Raw genomic sequence first — 19,340 nt, forward strand, 5'->3', positions numbered from 1 at the left:
AGAACGTTGACTTCGTTATATTTAATTTTCCAAAGTGAAAGTTCATCGATGTAAGGGGTGGAATAAAAATGATCATCCAAGTAACATTGACAAGCCCTCCCCAGAGTCTAACGATAGTAGTAGAGAAAGCGATTGGAAAGTAATCGATCAATCGTATCTTAATTCGCACAATAGCTGGTGATATTGTAAAATTTTGACTTATGATCGATCACTTTTCGCTGCCGGAATAGAATCGTCAAATCTGGTTAACCGAATGCAACGATAGTGATCTATCGACGCAGAGATCTAAGGGGACTTGTGTTCCTATTACGATTTCTTTATCGATTTACACCATTTTGAATTTAATTAAAACTCGACCATGGTTCAAATACGAGTCGACATTGCAAGGCAAGGGGTTAATGAGTCGAGTTTTGTAAATGATATGAAAGTAAATGTATGTATATAGAAAGATACCTAGGTAATGGCAAAATTCACGGTTCCATGTCTGTTCCGGTTCGCAGAGTCGGCACGACAGCTGTCACCTTTTAAAATCACGCCTAAAAAAATTGTTTAATATATGACTGCGGTTCCATGTCGGTTTGCACGGCACTTGTTCTCGATTGACTTGGTCGAAACCGAATCGAATCGCTATGTGCGATTGGGGTGATTTTTAAATGGGGACGTAATTTAAGGGTGTGGACATTCCCATTCGACTTTGCAAACCTTATACATTCAATTAACATCGATCGCGTTTTTTTTTTTTTTCGATAGAAATAGAACATTTTTCTCGTGGGATCGGTAGGGCGACATTCGTCCTCACAAATTCAACGAACTTAGTATCGTCCAATTAATAGAGGCGTTAATTGATTTCTGATTCGAACAAAGAAGTCAATTCTATCTTTAATCAAATGTATCGAGCGATGAACGTGTCTTTTCACTTCCTGATTGGCTTGTAATTCGAGTTGGACAGCAGTTAGCCAGAGTTAATGCTTTTATCCACCGGCAAGACCCGGTGGCCGATTAATCAGGAAGGGCATGGACCGTTGGCACAGATGGTAGGGACACTGATGACTCGTCGGATTTTCAAGCGACGGAAACACGGAAATCTCGGCGGGTTCTTAGCAATTTTCCACTAGCGAAAGAAAGAAAATTCAATTGAAAAAGTGAATATGAATGAGAAGACTTAGGAAGAAGGTCACGCTAAAATGCATTCCAAAGAAGGTGCTTGTGGAAAGTAAAAATTCTATTGCACAACTAGGATGAGAGAGGCGAGGAAATTTCGGAAATTTACGAGGGCAAACACGATCGAATCATGATATACATCACGACACTCCCTTACTTATAGTTTCATATTAACGATCGTAACGTGATCAGCGATAAATTCGTCCATGTAACTACTTATGTATCTGGTCGAAGGCTTTGACCATCGTCCAGCAGCTTGTAACGCGATCGCCGATAAATTCATATTTCCGATTGTCCATAGGACGAGCAACAAATCGTAAAGTATAGTCAGAGGGTGAAGGATGATAGAATTGGTGTACGCGAAGTCTGTTTCGTAGTCGCATATGCGATTCGCACCGAAGTCAAGTATATCGAACACAATATCCACCAATTATCGGACGATTGTCGTCGCGACGCCAACTGTCGTCATTGGTCAAGCAAATCGATCAGGGATGAGGGAGTGACCATCGGACAAACCGATACAAGATATACGATCGTTTACCCTCGAACGTGGTTCTTTGTTTTTTCACGAAAGACAGCCTCGGGAAATGGTATTCGATTTCGATCAACGAAATCGCGAGAACGCGTACAAGTAATTTTATGCGTGTTTGCTTTGCACCGGGGGATCGTTCGGACAATGAGAGAGAGAGTTTCAGACGCAACTATGATGATTCTTCTCCCTAATGTTCAGTTGTTTGTCCAGGAGATGGACCCAACGCTGGACCCACTCGACACTGTCGATCGATCCGAAATTATGAATAAATATTAGCTGTACGATGAAGCTTCTAACTGGTATCACCAGTAATCTTGTCGAGCGGTGAAAAGGCTCGCGTTACGTCTCCACTGTGCCAATCAACGAATTAACCGAACTCGGTGCTTAAACTTTCTGCGAGCTCGAGAAGAAAGAGGACTGCGAGGAGAATCGTCGTTGATCGAGCGCGTGTAACGCGAACAACTCGATTCGTGGCACGCGACTTCACGTGCGCGAGTCGCGTGCAGACCGGAAGCGGTAGCCGGATACTTTAGTTCGAGCGACGTACGAGAACGATCTACACCAGCAAACTGCCACGTCACCCATATTTCGCTGACGCATATTTGCTTTATAACTTATTGAATTTTCTTCTACTCTGTGTCGTGCAACTTTTTATATTATAGCGGATAATGGATATATTCCAGGTGGGCAAAGTTATTGCCCCGGCTTATAGAATAACGCGCGAATACCGGTTCGTCGATGGACATTGGGGTAAGAATCGAGGAAAGAAGACCAACCTTGGAGCTGATCGGCGTGCAGCAGCAGTCGTACCTGTGGGAATGCGATCCCTTCGGGTTAGCGAGATGAGAACTGAAAAAGGGCAGAAGAAGGGCAGAAGAAGGGTGCCCGGATGTAGAGGCGATTCGGCTGGTTTCCGAAGGGTGACGCGAATTCGGACCACACCGGGCGAAGAAGAATGCATTCAACTCGCGGCTTCATGCATCGCCACGCGATCCACTTTTTTTTTTTCTTTTTCTTGCTCGTTACTCGGACGTGTGCCGAACGTGTGCGCATCGTCTTTCCTCCAGAGTCTTTTTCTGAAAATTGTAAGTTTACTTGGTTACGAAGGTCGAATAGATATACGAGAAAGTCACCCCCTACTCGTTGGATAGACGGTCAGAAATTAACGATGCGATTAATAAATCGGCTCGGTTCCCAGGCACACGGTCCCGCCGATAATCGTGCGAGCGCGTGCTACGTACCATTCCTGTGTGACCTTTATCGCGATCGGCCACCCTCTCCCTCGTATACGCCCACCCTTCGACCAACTTTTGTCCTTGTCGTGCGACCATCAGAGTCGTGGGTGCCATGGGGGACGCTCGTAGCGATTTCATGGTGGCGCGCAAATTGATAAAAGAGGGATGATAGACAATTTCAAGAAATTTTTCAAGATTCTGAAGAATCTTTCGTTCGAATAAAATTCCATACGATTCGAAAATGATTACTGAAAAATTTCAATCGAAATGTTTCCCTGGTAATATAGTCGATCGAGCAAAACCCAGCAGATTTCACGGAATCCCGTCTCGGGAATGATCGAGCTAAGCGCCAGCAACGTTCCCACGAAAATCGTCCCCTTTTGATCGTCGCATTACGATCCCCCTTTTTCTCGGTGCCGTTTCTCCTAGCCGGCAGAGTCGGAGGTTGGGGTTGGAGAGGGTCGCTTTTCACCTTGCGATCGAGCGGCAAAACATAGAAGTTTCCCCCACCCAGCGCACCTAGTGGACGCGCACCTAGTCCCCCACCAGGAGAACAGGGCACGCGGTCGTGTGTCGTGCCCGAGTCCTCCCGCACACGACATACGTCGGCCGCCACGCGACCCGTGCACACGCCTTGCCGCTGCTCCGCGTTTTCTCGCTAGTAGCAGGGCAACGGGCACTGACCAACAGCCGCAAAGACATCAGCCGCGAGACAACGCCGTCCTTCTGCTTACTCGCACGCGACCGCGAACGTCGTCGGCAAGCCGCGGCACGTGAACGCGATCCACTTACTTCCTTCCTTCGCCGACAAGTGTCAACTCGGATCAAATCGGAACGCGACTTTATCTATTTCTCTTCTAGAAATACTCTAACGCGAAGGACATTTTTTTTTTCAATTTCTTTTCTACCGTCAGTGACATTTTTCGTTTTCGTCTTTTGTCGGGGTGTGTCATCGAAGATCAAAGAACAGTGGAATGACGGTAGTGGATGGACACGGCGGTGTCGCCGTAACGAGCCACAGGTAGCAGCGAGTCCTTACTAGCTCATCGACTTTTTACCACCCTACCACTCGGCCAGTTCTATTTCTGGAGAATAAACAACGTGCCTTCATCGAAAGTGAAATCGACCGTACAAGTTAGTGACAAAGAAGAAAATGTGGCGAGTGGTGGTCGCGCGATCGGACGAGAACAGCACTCTGCTGTCGTCGGAGATCGCCTCTGGTCCGGTCGGATCTGGTCACATCTCCAGTCTACCCGGACCGCCTTCCGGTCACCACTGGGGTTATCCGCCGCCCCCTCATCCCTCTTATCAACCGCAACACCCCGACGTGCGACATCATCATGACATGCGTCCACCACCGCACGACCTTCGACATCCGGCGAGCGTCGGTGATCCGAGGAATCAGGAAATCAGAAGTCACGAGATGCACAGGCCGGATCTGAGGCATCAGGCAGAGATGCAGAGACACCAGGAGTTGCACAGGCCCGAGATGGCCAGGCATCAAGATCTGACGGCCATGAGGCCGGATATGACGACGGATATGAGATCCGGTCACGAGTTTCCCGATCTCAAGATCGACGTTAATCAAGACAGCGGGCAACAACAGCAACAGCAGCAACAACAAGCTACTCAACAAAGTCAATCGCATCAGCAGAGGAATTTGAAAAGGGCTATGAGCGATTCCGATTGCGACGACGTGTTCTCCGAAGAAAGTGGCAAAGAACCGTAAGTTGAGGTCGAGGGAATCGCTTTTAACTCAAAATCAAAGCCAACTGTTGCGACCTTACATTTGTTTTCTTTATATCTGAAACGAGCCTATTGATAGGTTTACGTTTGAGAGTTTACCCTCCCCTAACATATGTCCAGCTCTTTCCACAATGAGGCGGTAATTAAAATCTGATTGTTCTGTAAAGGGTTAGTCGATCTGGGTATCCGTTACCGCGAAACAAACATTTCCCTTCCAACTTCGAGCCTACCTGAATTTGAACGTCGAACAAGGGAGATTCGTTCGCGTCACTCTTATCTTCTATTTTCGATGCAGCTGCAATTCGCCGGGAGGCGATTCCTGTCAACACGCGTCGCGGAAGCGTCGGAGAGGGATGATCGAGAAGAAACGTCGCGACAGAATAAACGCGTCCCTCGGGGAGCTGCGAAGATTGGTACCCGCAGCGGCGAGAGATCCTCACAGCGGTAAACTGGAGAAGGCGGAGATTTTGCAGCTCACCGTCGAGCACCTACGAACACTTCGAAACAAAGGTGAGCTAGCAACGTTTAATCGTTGGCAATCTCTCGTTACAAGCTGGGAAACATCTTCCCGGATCGTTCTCTTCTAAGGTTGCACGGACCGAGAAACCGTTCGTTTCCTGTTTCCTCTTTTCAATCCGGTCAAATCCTCGGAAAGGAAAGCAACACCTGTTGCCGGTAGGTTCCTCGCGTATAACTGTACAACACCATCCATCTGTCGTTTCCTGGAATATTATTATATTTTCAAATATAAAAATTAATTGGTTCGCAAGGATGATTAGTGGGATTTGAAATAGATAGATGCCTCGCGAAACGAGGTATCCTCTTCGGAGCAGGTGCTGGGTAGAAAAGAGAAATCCTGTGGGAAGCACAGGAAGTCAACGACTCTTCCGAAGTGGTGTTCCCACGATTGGTGGCGAGAGAGCTAGACAGTAGTGGGGTGTCCCGCGTGGCACCCTTCGTGAAGGAGGCACCGAGTTGCCCACGGCTGGGGCAGATGTCGAACCCTGTGGGAAACCGACTCCCGTTTTCATATCTACCAGCTCACACGCTCGTACTCTATACGTGTATACACACTCCGGTTTGTTTTATATGCTTAAGTCTGCGTGAATTAGATCGCTCCGAATATTTGCAAATAATTTGATGGAGATTAAACCAATGACGGCTGTCGAATATACGATGCGAAAAGTATTGGTGCTTTAGATAATTCGCAAAATTGATAAAATTTGTAAAATTTCAAAAATACAGGAATTGTAGTGTTACTTAATGTGGTGGGATAAGAGTGTCAGTTGATTGTTCGAAGATTTGTGCGGTGCTTGCAACGAGGGGGGAGGCATATGTCTTGATCTAGGGGGGTCTAAACGGTTCCCACGCTACCTGTCCCATTGCTGGCGTATATACAATAAGCTGCCGGCTGTCGAACCTACCACACTCCTCATCCTTTTTCCCTCCATTTCCTTTCCTTTCCATCGAATGGCATTCCGCTTGTCGGCTCGCCAATCCAGCAAAGCACCACCCTGAAAGAAATACTCCCGTTAGCGAGATAATTGACGTAATGAATATTGCAGGACCAGAGGGCTACGACAGCACGAAATTGGCGATGGATTATCACGCGGTTGGTTGGGGCGAGTGCGCTGCCGAAGTTGGACGGTATCTGGTGACGATGGAAGGTCTGGACGAGAGGGATCCTCTGAGGTTACGATTGCTCTCTCATTTGCAAAGTTTCCATCGCGAGCATGCCCCGTCCGCGGTTCCGTCCTCCGTTCCACCGACCACCTTGACCTCCAGTACATCGAGCAGCAGCTACGAACCGGCCAGCACCGTGTCCACCGGAATGCCAGCTGGACCGGGAAGCATGCCACCCCTTCTGGGAGGAAGCGCGCTCGGATGGGGACAGTATCCGGGACAGTATCCTCAACAGCAACACGGGAAACCTTACAGGCCTTGGGGTGCCGAACTAGCCTATTGACCGGCGATCGATCTTTAACTCTTTCGCTCGTAATAATCGCGAATCGGTCAATGGAACTTTATAAATAGTTTGTTTATCGCTTATTTCGACGCTCTCGAGGAAATCTGAATCTGCTAATTCAGAGTTTGGCAAATAATATTTTTATTCCTCGAGCTTCGAACAAGCGAGAACGAGTGTATTTTTTTACGTGTGATACTACTATAGTCGTACGAGTACCTAATACAAAGAACGAAGAATATTTATTTTTCTGCTCGACTGGAGAAATCCAGCGAGCGAGTAACATTGTACAGTGTATATAGTTATTGTATATAGCCACGAAACGCGACGATCATTCCTCGTTGTAATTTGTATCTTTTGTATTTATCTTTATTCTTTTGTATCGAACGCAGTCTGATGGTTTGTGATTGAAAAATTGAAGAAATCGAAAAAATGAATAAAAACAAACGTCAAAGAAATAGGAATCGAATGCGTGATACAAGTGCCATTAAACGTATCAAGGGTATACGTGTGAAGAGAAACGCTCAAATGTTTTTGCAATAAAAAAATGACGCAAGCAAACTTTATAGATCTTTATTAGAAAATCCACGATTTTCTTTGTAACTACTCTTCCTCCCCCTTCTCTCCACTGTCTGTCTGAAAAGAGATTTAGCAGATATTTTCAACGTGGTCCGACGCGAACCATTCTTATGCAAAAGTTGAAACTTTGCAGCTTGCCGAGATGAACTGTTCGTCGTAACGAAGAACAAAAACAAGCGTACCAGCTTCCCTTTCGCATTGTACCATGGCGAACCAGTTTTGCAACTCGTTAAATCTCGCGTGAAAAAAAGAACGCTTTCGCAATTATGGAAAAATATCGCGAGACTGACGACGGTGCGGTGGGAACAATTAGTAGCTGTAAGGTTTTTTTTTACGGATATTCAGGAAACCACGGGGAGCAAAACTAATTCTTGAAAAGAGAAAGAGAAGGTACCGCCACGCTGGCCACGTGGCCATTGTGTACCCTTAATTCCCTTCTCGGACCCCAGCTTCGTTTACGATAATTGCGCGAACGCGTGTTCCGAGTTTTATTAAAATCTTACGAACAAAAATATGTGCAATATTTATTGCGGACTATCGCTACTTCCCTTTTCAAAGAAAAGTAATTTTATTTTCGTTTTGATATATCTAAACAAGACCTCTGATAAGCCATATATTACCATCAATTTTCCCCGATCGATCGTGGCCAGTAGAGGTACTTTAAAGTACGGTATTATCTTTCGTGCGATAATGCGATAAATGAAAACGAACTAGAGGGTTACGGTAACACGGTGAAAAATCGTCGATAGAATTATTTTATTTACGAGCTTATCATCCATTAAAAAGTCACAGCCTCGTCGGACATGATTACAATGAAACATCGAGACGCATCAATATACATTCACGTACGCATTGCCATATATACATTCATATACTTATGTACACGTATGTTTAACAACTAGAAATCGTGATCATCGAGGTACTTTACAAATATGAGGGAAACGAGTAAACAAAGATTGTGTTATACAAGAAATGGATCTGTTTCTACTCTATTTGCGTAATCCTTCTGGATTTTCCACGACAATGAATGCTATTCTAACATATATTGCATAATATTAATCTTAACGTTTAAAAACATTGCTGCGAATAGAACTTATTTACAAGCTTCTTCCGCAGACTCTGTATCTCTCGTTCACTCTCCCAAACGAAAATACCCAGATTAGAAACTACCTATCTAAATGAGATCAAAGTAAATACTTGCGAAAAGACTAGCTTCGAAACGGTTCAATTTACAAACGACCGGAAGATCCGGAAGATCGATAAAAGACGAAATATTAAATCTTTTTCGATGTCTCAGCGAGTATTTCGAGTTGCAAAAATAAGAATCCTCAGTGTAGGCTTACGTTTTATCAAACTGGACGTCGTTATCGATTAAAAATGGACCTAACATAATGGCAACCGGCATTTGTAAGACAATAATTCTTCCTAAATTCCCAAAATACCCCACGTACTCTCGTTCGTCTACCCTGTAGACTGCAGAGGGAACCCTAAGTACTTTCATAAAACATGGACTGTTTTCTCCTTAAAACAGAAATGTAGTTAAAAGAAAAATGAGAACGAGGGTGAAAATAAATATTAATTGTAACGGTGCGCGTGTTAAATCATCATTTCGTTCTCCGTGTTCTCGTTCCTCTGATTTTCTTCATATTCGTCGCAGTAGCAGCATATCGACATGCAGTCGGAATCCGAGTTTTCGGACACGTATGTCGTATACGTGTCGATGCTTTTCGTATCCAGAGATGGTAAAGACCAGGAGAGAGACGCAGTCTCGAGGTCCGGTATGGCCGAGTGCCAAGAGGTCAAGTTGCGTGACTTTTTCGCCTTGCGGCTCTTGGTCGACAATTTCTTGATGGCCTGGAAATCCAACAAACAGCTCGATGTATTACTCTAGTACATCTCAATTTTCTGATAACTTCAAGAGTTAATAGAACTCGACAGAATAAAAATTTTCGAACGTCCATTAATCCCAGGCAAACAGCGCACCACAGGTGCACGCGTTTTAAGGCTGAGGAGGGCATTAAACATTCAGAAGTGACTATAGTAATGGGATGTTTTAATAGCGAAATGGACGTTCATAAGAGTCGGTTGTAGTTGAGCGAATCAATCGTAAGCGAGGTCGTACGATCAAAATTACGTATGAAAAACTATCATTTTATTAAATTTTACAGATCAATAGAAACGTGTCGTACCAGCTCATTTTTCTTTTTTTTCTAATCCTACATTATACCACACATACTGAAATGTTTATTTTAATTCAAAGTATCATTGAACTAGTTAAATTTCTACAAAAAAAAAGATTTATAATATAAAAAAGGAAAGAGCGTTTCTGTGTGAAATTGTGCTAAAATGAAAATACCGAGAAAGCCTGGTGGCCAGGTAGCAATGCGATACGCGAGGTTAAGAAATTAGGTCGTGCGATGCGCCAGAAACGTGCGTGCATGCAACAGCCGAGGAGGATAATTGTCAACGTCTTACCCTAAGAAGTCTGCGACCAGATTTGCTCAATAATTTCCTCAACATATCGACCAGAGGATCCCTCGATCGAATCGAAGCTTCCTTTCGATTGGCGTGAAAATTGAACGCGTCGCAAAATTGATTTTTCAGTGGCACGAACTCTCACCGTGCCAATGATTCGAATCCATGCGAACGCCTTCGCGTCACGCGACCAAATACCGCTCCAACACACCGCGCCGTTCTATTTATCACTGTGCCGCTACCCCCACCCTTCGACCGTACGCGCATCGTATCTAGTACTACTTCCGCGTATGAGTGTTCGTACGTGTAATAACACCTCGTAAACGCATAGGGGTAGGATGCCGTCCGATTTTTTTTTAATTAATTAAATTCATTAATTCCTCGCATCTACCCCTTCGTGAGATACCTTTCCATTTTAATAAAAATATTTTTTCTTCAATTGATGTTGGATAAGATACGAAGCAACGATAGGTTTGTTGACTTTGCAAGCGGATTTTACGTCAAAGATAAGTCGAATTTGAGACGAAAGGAACAATTTTGAAACGGGATCGGATTAAAAGGGAAAAAGCTCAGAAAGTGTGAGGCGCGTTCATTGAAAAATCGGAGCGTGCCGGGCGCGTGTCCGTGTCCATGGTGCGCATGCGCAAGCGCGGAACTAGGCGAACCACGTATTACGCACGTGCGAGACATAACGCGTGTGAGCGAAGTTGTTCTCACGCGACGACACGCGGCCATCGTCTCTCCCCGATGCAAGTCGCCACGTGCCACCTCGATGCGCCCACGGAAAACTCATAATTGTCATAACATTCGAGCTGTGTACTCACCCCGGGGAAACGGCAATACCCGCTGCTCGATCTACGAGAGTACTCTCTTTTTTCGTTAAGCCGATGCTTTTCGTCCACCACGATAAATCCTCCCTCCTTCCCTTCTTTCTTTCCTTTACCCTTTTGTCCAAACGTTTGCGATACTTGATCGTGCGACACGCGTTCACCCCCGTCGACTACTAAACCAAAACGTTCATTCTCGATTCTTTTATAATTACTTTTAATTTGAGAGTATGAGAAAAATAAGGAAAAAATCAGATTCGGTAACAGATAAAGTGACAGAGAATATCAAGACGTCAAAGGTTAAACGAGTTAAACCATTCAGAAATGTTGTCGCGCAAACGACGTCAGCAATTCTATCGTCCAACCAATGACGTCAGCGAGTGCACCTGTTTCTCGATGCCCCTTAACTAGGGCAACATCTGAATTCGCGTACACCTATGTATAAATGTATAAATGATATAGGCGTATACCTATACTACACGAATCCATTTTATGCATTCGCTACGTTTTAAACAATCCCTCTCCTGTTATTTTTCCATGTTCGAATAGACGAACGAGCGAAGTAACCAAATCAGCTCGACACGTGCCGGCTCGTTCTCTTTGCGGTTAAACACATTTCGTTACCGCCTATTCGTTAACCCCATGCTTTTAAAAGAATAAGTTCAACGAACGATTTAGATATCGAAGAAGAAAGATTCAATGGTACTTTTGTATGTTCCGCGAAAGAATATCGAATAATTTTGATTAAATAAAGAGCAAGCTAATGATTTCTAGAGGAAACAATCGGCAGGAACGGTGGAGTAACGAGCGACGCGTGCCGGGTCACGTGTCTCTGAAACGTTCGCTCAAACATTACGTATGAGGTGGTGCGCGCAAAACTAAGTCTCGCCTAATTGCGACGCCACTTCCATTAGAGATTAAACTTCAAAAGGAGACTTAAGACAGATTCTGAACAGTTAATTGAAACGACTCGATGAACCGAATAATATTCGAAGTAATCGGCTAGCCTGTTAGCGATACCAATTCGCGGAACATACGATCCACGGAAAATCATCAACATCGTTTTATCGTGTTTCTTATTTGATTAAATTTAGGAAAAACACGTAGATACGTGAGCGTCGAACGATAGGGGCATGGAAGAAATACCATGAGACTGTTTGTACGCTCGATAAGGGTCAGATGTCACGGTAATACGGTTGTTTGACTAACGGTAGTACATTACGCAGATTCGAACCGGTCATTCTTAATCTCTAGCTGTTCTTTTCACCGTCACGTATTGCAAAAGTATCGTTACATCAATCGAACGTTCGATTTAGCGCAAATATTTATAAAACCGTCATCGTGATGTTCGTCACGCGTTCAGCCGGGTCCTGACGACAATGGAAACGAACGAGAAAATATTGATTCGAAATTTTCTGATAACTGAATTGTTTGAACATTTGCAAAAGATCTTGTTGAATGCACACTGCTACCTGTCTACGTTACCGGTATAGATAAATAGATGTGTAGGTGAGCACAAAGCTCGATTTTGTAGTGTGCGCGGAAAAAGGGAAGCAGTGTTAATCCTTTGGAGTACAGAATCGCGTGGGAAACGTTTCGGCGCAAACATCACACGCAGAATTGAACCGATCGAATCGTAGAATTCTTAATATTATTCCTAACTTGAACAAATAGTCAAATATCTATTAATTATTTTCCTCTTTATTATAACATCGTAATAATTCTTTGAAAGATAATTGTAATCAACGTAGAAAAATATAAAATATTTTATAAAGCTTATTTACAAAAATACTCATTACCTGTATTCACCGGAGAAAAAAGAATGTTTTAGGAGCCGATAAGCGGTTCATACAACGTGTTTGGATCGAAAGGCATATTTTTCTTATTCCCTGGCAATAACATCGGGACCATTTTCTCGACAAGTTCGTACGGAAGGAATTCGTGGCAAAAATGATAAAATTCGTTTCGCGTACGAATGATACCAAGTCGTGCCATTTCTTTCATTAACGCGTCTAACTCGTCCCTGTAACGCTCGTACGATTTCTGTTTAGCAATTATAGTCGTTATCCCGCACATCTGACGTACAAACTTCTCTGAGATTACTCTAGTGTTTAAATTATACTTAGGTTCCATAATTTTCCATAAATGATCATACAAACGATTCGTGACCCACGACTTAGGTCGAGGAAGTCGCGGCACTTTGTACACTGCACCGTTCACCAAATAAGCTGTATGAACTTTTTTCTCCTTCGGTTTTACGCTCTTCTTCCTTTTTATTATATCCTTCGTTTCAGAAGACTTAACTTCACCCTGTTTTAATTGCGCATTCATTTTTTCCATTTCTTGTTTCTTTACCTTTTCCAGTCTCTCTCTTATCATTTTAACTTTTTCTTCATCCACAGCAATATTAGTTACAAAGTTTTTAATACTCATCTGCCCTTTCAACTTGGATTTATCTTTATTCGTAGGAGTTTTCAAAAAAGATGAACTGATTCTGCTCGATACTTTTCTAAGTTTCTTTTTGTTCAAACCGGATGAAACATTTGCACCGGACTCCCTTTGAAACGTGTCTGTGTTTTTATCAGGTTGTTGTAATTCATTTGGAACTTCTTCGTTAGCAGAATCGTTTGATGTCTCTTCTACTGCTTCTATTTTGTCTTCATCGCGAATATTTGAAGCGTTTGCGTTCATCCGTGTACTTTCTTTCATCGATAATACTAAATTACTGTCTCTAGACGATGCTCTTCCAAGATTCTTTTCATTGCTGCGTTCTTTCGCACTATGATTCAATGAAACAGATTTTCTCTGAGATACACTCCGTTGCTTTGGAATTTCTTCGTTACTAGCAACCTGTGATACTTCGACTTTTCTTTTTCTTTCTGTTTCATTTTTTTCATCATCATTTGAAAGAATTCCATGTGTCGGTATCAATTCTTTCGTCGATAACATTACATCACTGATTATACGCAATGATTTGTTTTGCTTCTCTTTAACACTGCGTTCTTCCTTATTAATACTAGATGATATATCGGCAGTAGTTCTTTTATAGAGAGGGTCTGGTCTATGTATCAGCACATCGTAATCAGAATCGCTTGAAAATTCGTTTTCTATTTCCTTTGCGCTTTCATCATTAACACCTGCAGTTTTCGAATCTACATCTTCAATTTTGTTCCTGGACAACGCTAAATTACTAATTCTAGTCGATGTTCTTCTATGATTTTCTGTAGTACTGTGTTCCTTCCTACTAGTATTGGAAGAATTAGATTTTTTCTGAGATGTACTTCGATGGTCTGTATCGGTATGCCGGGATGTCCTTGGGGTTTCTTCGTTACCAATAGACTGTAATACGCCTTCTATTTCTCTTGCATCTTCACCGGCGACACTTGCAGCGTGTATATTTTTCTGTGTACCTTTTTTCGCTGATAGTACTAAATTGCTAACTCTAGACGATACTCTGCGACGACCTCCTGCATTACTGTCTTCCTTCCTGTTAATACTAGATGAAACATTAGCAACCGACCTTCTTTGAGATATACGTCGAAATCTACTTGCAAGATTGTCGTCATTAGAATCGCTTGAAACTTCGTTTTCTACTTCCCTTACGTTCTTATCAACATTCAAAGAATTCGTATCAATATTATTATGTTGCTTGCCATTAAAACTGGACGAAACGTTAGTAGATTTCCTATCTAATGCGGTTCTACTGTTTTCTATGAATTCTGATTGATTTACAGTTTCTGTAGTGCTAATATTGTTAAAATTTTGAGATCTTACATCTTTATCATTAACATTTGAAGTGTTTGAACCTATATCCTGGATTCTATTCACAGATGACCTTAAATTACCATTTCTGGACGATGATCTTTTACTATCTTTCACAGTGTCTGGTTGCTCCTTACTAAAGCTAGATAAATCTTTTGGAATCGATCTTTTTTTCATCTTCCGATCATCAACAAGTTTAATTACTATTTCTTCATCGCTAGAATCCTTCGAAATTTCTTTTTCTATCTCTCTTCTTTTACCTCTCAAGGATTTATTTCTTTTTATTGATGATGTTGAATTACTAGTTATGTGCGACAGTCTACTGCGATTCTTTGCATTGTCGCGATTTCCCTCCTCAAAACTAAGCAAAGTATGAACAGCAGATTTTGTGGGAGAAATATTCTTCTGCTTGTTACCGACTTGTAATTCATCATTATAATCCTTTGCAACATCTTTATGTACTTCAGTTACATTTTTACCGTTAATGATACTTTGATCTAACGTAGATCTTCCCTGAGCATTCTTTTGTTTTGTGTTATTATCTAAGCTGCTCAAATTTTTACTTCCAGCTTTTTCCTGTGCTAATGAAATAAATGGTTGTGGTGGGATAATATTGCTCGCGATACTATCGTCCGACCGATCGTTTGCAGTAACCTTTTTACCTGAAAAGTCTTTTTCAATACAGTCTTTAATGTTTCGTTCAGCTAAAATTGCAGATTTTCTTTTCTTTCTTGAACTCGATATTTCTGTACCTTTGTTTTCATCTTCATTTATAACATTTTTTTGTAATTTGTGAGAAATTTTATGCGAATCAGTTGATGAAGATGTGGAAAATCGTTGAGGAATCTCAGTGTTTTCCACAACATTCTTACTTGCTAGTACATTTTCTTCTGTTCCTTCATTACTTTCCTCAGCTATAAATATGTTCTTATAAACGTTTTTCTTTATACTCCTACTACGACGTTTTAACAATTTCGGTTTCTGTTTCATTATCTTCGGTTCTATATCGCTGCTACTATCATTTCTGCTACTACTGCATAGAGTACTATCCTCGAATGCAGTGCTCTGTGCTTTGGGTACCGGAAAGTGTGAAAAATCGGGCACGCTCCCAGAAGATAATGTATACTCGTTTGATTCTGACTGATTATCAATGGGAGTTTGCACAATATTAGAATCTTTTCGCTCCACTGGTTTTGGAGATTTGGTAATGGAAAATTTACTTGAAGAAGGAACTTTGAATTCACTGTTTTGCAACACATCGATGAAAATATTATTTTGATTCTTATAGTCTTTTTTAAAAATTTTCGGCTTTGACTTTACAATATTATTTAAATTTGAACTCTGATTCGAACTACTATCTTGCATTTCAGCTAATTGTTCTTTATTGGTCATTTCTTTGTTTTTTGATTCAGAATTATTTATAGAACTTTTACCTTTAACCTTTTGTACTGAACTGTTTGCAGAAGTTTCTTCAGAATCATGCAAAACGTTGAAAAAAGCATTATTTTTATGTGTTCTTGCTTTTGACCGCAAAGAAAGTTTTCTTTTTTTAATTCTTGGTTCTTCTTCTGATTCTGATGTTAATATGGTAAATTTACGTGCACCTAATAAAATTATGATTTATATGAAATGATTTAATAAAATTAATCTCAAGTATTGACAACTTACTTTGTTGTAAATTGTTTTCATTGTCTTCTGAAGAACTGAAATTGTCGAATACTTTCCACCATTCAGCTTCTGCCTTACTTAATTCTACTTGTGAATTAGAATCTAATTGTCGACTTGTTTCACTGAACATATTGTAATCAGTCGATGGTCTTGCAATTGTATTGTTTTCCAAGTGTTTCGACCAATATGGATATGCTGGAATACAAATATCAGATAACATAACCTATTTCAATCAAACAATTTAACTTCCAAGAATTATAAAATATATACGCACTGTTATCTACAACATCAGTATCAGGATTTAATATGGCAGAATCAGAATATCTGCTGCTTTTAGACGAACGTCTGTTTAAACTGCTTCGTTTAGCCATGATCTTTGCAATACGAAACAATGTGAGACAATGTAATCAAATGCGACCTCAAGTCTTTTAAAAAACTATTCCCGCGTAATATTTGGATTAATTTTCATGGCGTCGATAAAAGTATATGACATACTTTACTATGCTCAATACTGTAGTATGTGATATACTCGATTTTGAAAAAATTTTATTCCATATTTTGTTCTTATTTTTTTATAAGAAACCACCTCATGCCTGCTTGTATATATATACATGTTATTAGGCTGCACCCCGTATATTACTCTGAAAGTAAATTTTGTCTTGCAAAGGGAAAAATAATCACTTACGACGTTACTGATAAAAAAAACTTGTGATTGATAACATCCTAATTGACTATACATATATTAAAGTGGCACTTGTATTGGAACACAGTTGACTTTAAATATTGCACTTTGAAACCATCGTCTTAACGCATTACAATTTGGACTTCGCTGTGGTACTTAGCTTATTATAATAAATTTGAAAGATGTCTTTTGTAACAAAAGGTAAGCAAAATTCTATATATTTACTGTATGAAAATAAAAGTGACTTGCTTATTCTAATATTCCTTTTACTATAGTGAACATGTTACTATTTGTAATGAATAAACATAAAACATTTGTTAATCTTCGAATTTCGAATTAATTATGGTATAGAAAAATGTAAAATATATGGTCATTATTATAATAATGATAATACTAATAAATTACACTGAAACAAAAGCATAGCATATTGGTAAGTGATAAGTGCAAATGTTGAGTAATCTGGTTGTTTCAAGGTTCACTTGTTTTTTTTTAAACTGATTATTTCAGTTGTCATAATATATTCTTGTAAGTTCACTTTGTGGCCTTTGGACCCAATGGTACTCAAGCAATATGAAATAAAAAAAAAAAATTAAATTGTAAATGTTAGATTCAATAATGAATAATATAAAAGACTCAAGAATTAATTGGTATTGAGTTTTTTTATTTTTTTAAATAAGCATGTTTACTTTTATGTATTAAACAGTTAAATAATTAGAGTATTACTTATTTATATAAATAGAATAAAAATAAAAAAATGTTAAAATGATACTTACATCTTGCAGGTGTTTTTATTGTTGCTGCAAAGCGTACTCCATTTGGCACAATGGGTGGTGTATTCACTAATAAAAGTGCAACTGATTTAGCAATTGTTGCCACAACTTCTGCTTTGCAGTCTGCAGGATTGAAGCCTGAAAAAGTAGATAATATTATTTTTGGTCATGTTTTAGCTGTATGTATTTTATTACTATGTATTCCTATCATAAATGAATTAAAAATTATAAAATATTTCTTGTATTTAAACTTCTATAATTGTCATTTTGAAGTTGTCAGCATCTGATGGAGGCTTCCTAGCCCGTCATGTTGCATTAAAGTCTGGAATTCCAATAGAAAAACCAGCCTGTTCAATAAATAGATTATGTGGCTCAGGATTTCAATCAATAGTTAGTGGTGCACAGGTATTGACAATTTGTTGATAATAAATATTAAGTACACAATATGCAAGGTAATTGAAGTATCTAAAATTTTTAGAGTATTATGACTGGAGAATCTAAAATAGTTTTAGCAGGAGGTGCAGAAAATATGAGTCAATCTCCTTTTGTTGTAAGAAATATCCGTTTTGGTACAACTTTAGGACAAAAATATGAATTTGAGGATTCTTTATGGCAAGGATTACTAGATACTTATTGCAATTTACCTATGGGTATGACAGCAGAAAAGCTTGGATCTCAGTATGGTATAAAAAGGCAAGAGGTAGATGAATTTGCTTTAAGGAGTCAACAACTATGGAAGGCTGGTACATACCTGTTATAACAATTTATATTCTGTATGTTTTCTTGAATGAATAGGAATGTTATGAATGAGTGTTCATTTTTTCAGGTAATGATGCTGGTCATTTCAAAGAAGAACTAGCACCTGTAACAGTGACTGTAAAAAGACAAGAGGTAGTTGTTAATACAGATGAACATCCTCGTCCTCAAACAACTGCACAGAGTTTAGCTAAATTACCTCCTGTTTTTAAAAAAGATGGTTTGGTTACAGCAGGATCTGCATCTGTATGTTAATTTGTATTTTGTGAAGTTAATGTTTTGATTGGATTTAAAGTTTCTTTATATTGCTTTATATGATTTTATCTTGTAGGGTATTTGTGATGGTGCAGGAGCTGTTATTTTAGCTAGCGAAGAAGCAGTTAAAACTGAAGGTCTTAAACCATTGGCACGTTTAGTAGGTTGCTGTGCTGTGGGTGTAGATCCCAGTATTATGGGAATTGGTCCAGCTCCAGCTATCAAACAGCTTCTTAAAGTTACAAATAAAACAATGAACGATATCGAACTTGTTGAAGTAATAAGAATACTTGATTTATTTATTTTTCTATTAAACATCTAGTCAATCATACCTTTCATGTTATTAGATTAATGAAGCATTTGGAGCTCAAACATTAGCATGTGCTAAGGAGTTAGATTTGAATATCAATAAGTTAAACGTAAATGGTGGAGCTATTGCTGTTGGACATCCATTAGCCGCATCTGGTAGTAGAATTACTGCGCATTTGGTACATGAATTGAGGTATGCTATGAATTAAAAAAAAAATTAAGATTACTATACATGAATCGTAATATTAAATAAAATAATACTTTACCTTTATAGAAGACGTAATAGCGGAAAGTTTGGAATTGGTTCTGCCTGCATTGGTGGAGGTCAAGGAATAGCAATAATGGTGGAAGCCCTTTAATGTATGCGATTGTAAAATCATGATGCAAGATATGAATTCTACATACATATCCTCAAAGTCAATGGATGTCGAGAGATATATGAATTACGAAATGTGATCACTTTTATATTTTTTATATATTGCATACAATGTGAAGAGAACAATATAAAAAAGTTATATATCTATATTTGTACGTTAATATAGACTTTTATTATGCTGCATACAATATTTTTATATTATCAAGAATATAATACCTTTATTGAAATTTATATAAGCATGTTT

At 40.0% G+C, this 19,340-nt stretch overlaps 4 protein-coding genes across 4 annotated transcripts; 2 read left to right on the forward strand and 2 right to left on the reverse strand.

The window, feature by feature from the left end:
- The first annotated feature begins 3,632 nt into the window (after positions 1–3,632).
- LOC114871671 (hairy/enhancer-of-split related with YRPW motif protein-like) lies at positions 3,633–7,879 on the forward strand. Its single transcript, XM_029177863.2, has 3 exons — positions 3,633–4,653; positions 4,970–5,184; positions 6,240–7,879. Exons 1-3 carry the CDS (start codon positions 4,082–4,084, stop codon positions 6,638–6,640), a joined length of 1,188 nt encoding a protein of 395 aa, XP_029033696.1. The 5' UTR covers positions 3,633–4,081; the 3' UTR covers positions 6,641–7,879.
- A 76-nt stretch (positions 7,880–7,955) lies between these two features.
- On the reverse strand, positions 7,956–12,103 carry LOC114871660. The gene is made up of 2 exons (XM_029177842.2): positions 9,692–12,103; positions 7,956–9,070 (listed from the first exon to the last, which is right to left on the reverse strand). The coding sequence occupies exons 1-2, from the start codon at positions 9,734–9,736 to the stop codon at positions 8,813–8,815; spliced, it is 303 nt and encodes a 100-aa protein (XP_029033675.1). The 5' UTR covers positions 9,737–12,103; the 3' UTR covers positions 7,956–8,812.
- Positions 12,104–12,199: 96 nt separating this feature from the next.
- On the reverse strand, positions 12,200–16,571 carry LOC114871643 (transcription initiation factor TFIID subunit 1-like). The gene is made up of 3 exons (XM_029177813.2): positions 16,223–16,571; positions 15,949–16,143; positions 12,200–15,884 (listed from the first exon to the last, which is right to left on the reverse strand). Exons 1-3 carry the CDS (start codon positions 16,317–16,319, stop codon positions 12,346–12,348), a joined length of 3,831 nt encoding a protein of 1,276 aa, XP_029033646.2. The 5' UTR covers positions 16,320–16,571; the 3' UTR covers positions 12,200–12,345.
- A 142-nt stretch (positions 16,572–16,713) lies between these two features.
- On the forward strand, positions 16,714–19,327 carry LOC114871657 (3-ketoacyl-CoA thiolase, mitochondrial). The gene is made up of 8 exons (XM_029177840.2): positions 16,714–16,831; positions 17,413–17,579; positions 17,674–17,805; positions 17,879–18,143; positions 18,227–18,402; positions 18,488–18,688; positions 18,759–18,913; positions 18,995–19,327. Exons 1-8 carry the CDS (start codon positions 16,813–16,815, stop codon positions 19,077–19,079), a joined length of 1,200 nt encoding a protein of 399 aa, XP_029033673.2. The 5' UTR covers positions 16,714–16,812; the 3' UTR covers positions 19,080–19,327.
- Positions 19,328–19,340: the final 13 nt, after the last annotated feature.

This window comes from Osmia bicornis, chromosome 6 (assembly GCF_907164935.1).
Source record: "Osmia bicornis bicornis chromosome 6, iOsmBic2.1, whole genome shotgun sequence".
Classification (NCBI taxonomy): Eukaryota; Metazoa; Arthropoda; class Insecta; order Hymenoptera; family Megachilidae; genus Osmia; species Osmia bicornis.

Bases quoted from the DNA above. Each gene is read 5' to 3' on its own strand.
- LOC114871671 (XM_029177863.2), top strand. From the start codon at position 4,082: ATGTGGCGAGTGGTGGTCGCGCGATCGGACGAGAACAGCACTCTGCTG. The intron at 4,654-4,969 runs GTAAGTTGAGGT...TTTTCGATGCAG, and splicing joins GAAGAAAGTGGCAAAGAACC to CTGCAATTCGCCGGGAGGCG. The intron at 5,185-6,239 runs GTGAGCTAGCAA...TGAATATTGCAG, and splicing joins ACGAACACTTCGAAACAAAG to GACCAGAGGGCTACGACAGC.
- LOC114871660 (XM_029177842.2), bottom strand. From the start codon at position 9,736: ATGTTGAGGAAATTATTGAGCAAATCTGGTCGCAGACTTCTTAGG. The intron at 9,071-9,691 runs GTAAGACGTTGA...TTGGATTTCCAG, and splicing joins CTGGTCGCAGACTTCTTAGG to GCCATCAAGAAATTGTCGAC.
- LOC114871643 (XM_029177813.2), bottom strand. From the start codon at position 16,319: ATGGCTAAACGAAGCAGTTTAAACAGACGTTCGTCTAAAAGCAGCAGA. The intron at 16,144-16,222 runs GTGCGTATATAT...TTTGTATTCCAG, and splicing joins TACTGATGTTGTAGATAACA to CATATCCATATTGGTCGAAA. The intron at 15,885-15,948 runs GTAAGTTGTCAA...TAATTTTATTAG, and splicing joins TGAAAACAATTTACAACAAA to GTGCACGTAAATTTACCATA.
- LOC114871657 (XM_029177840.2), top strand. The intron at 17,806-17,878 runs GTATTGACAATT...TAAAATTTTTAG, and splicing joins CAATAGTTAGTGGTGCACAG to AGTATTATGACTGGAGAATC. The intron at 18,144-18,226 runs GTACATACCTGT...TCATTTTTTCAG, and splicing joins TCAACAACTATGGAAGGCTG to GTAATGATGCTGGTCATTTC.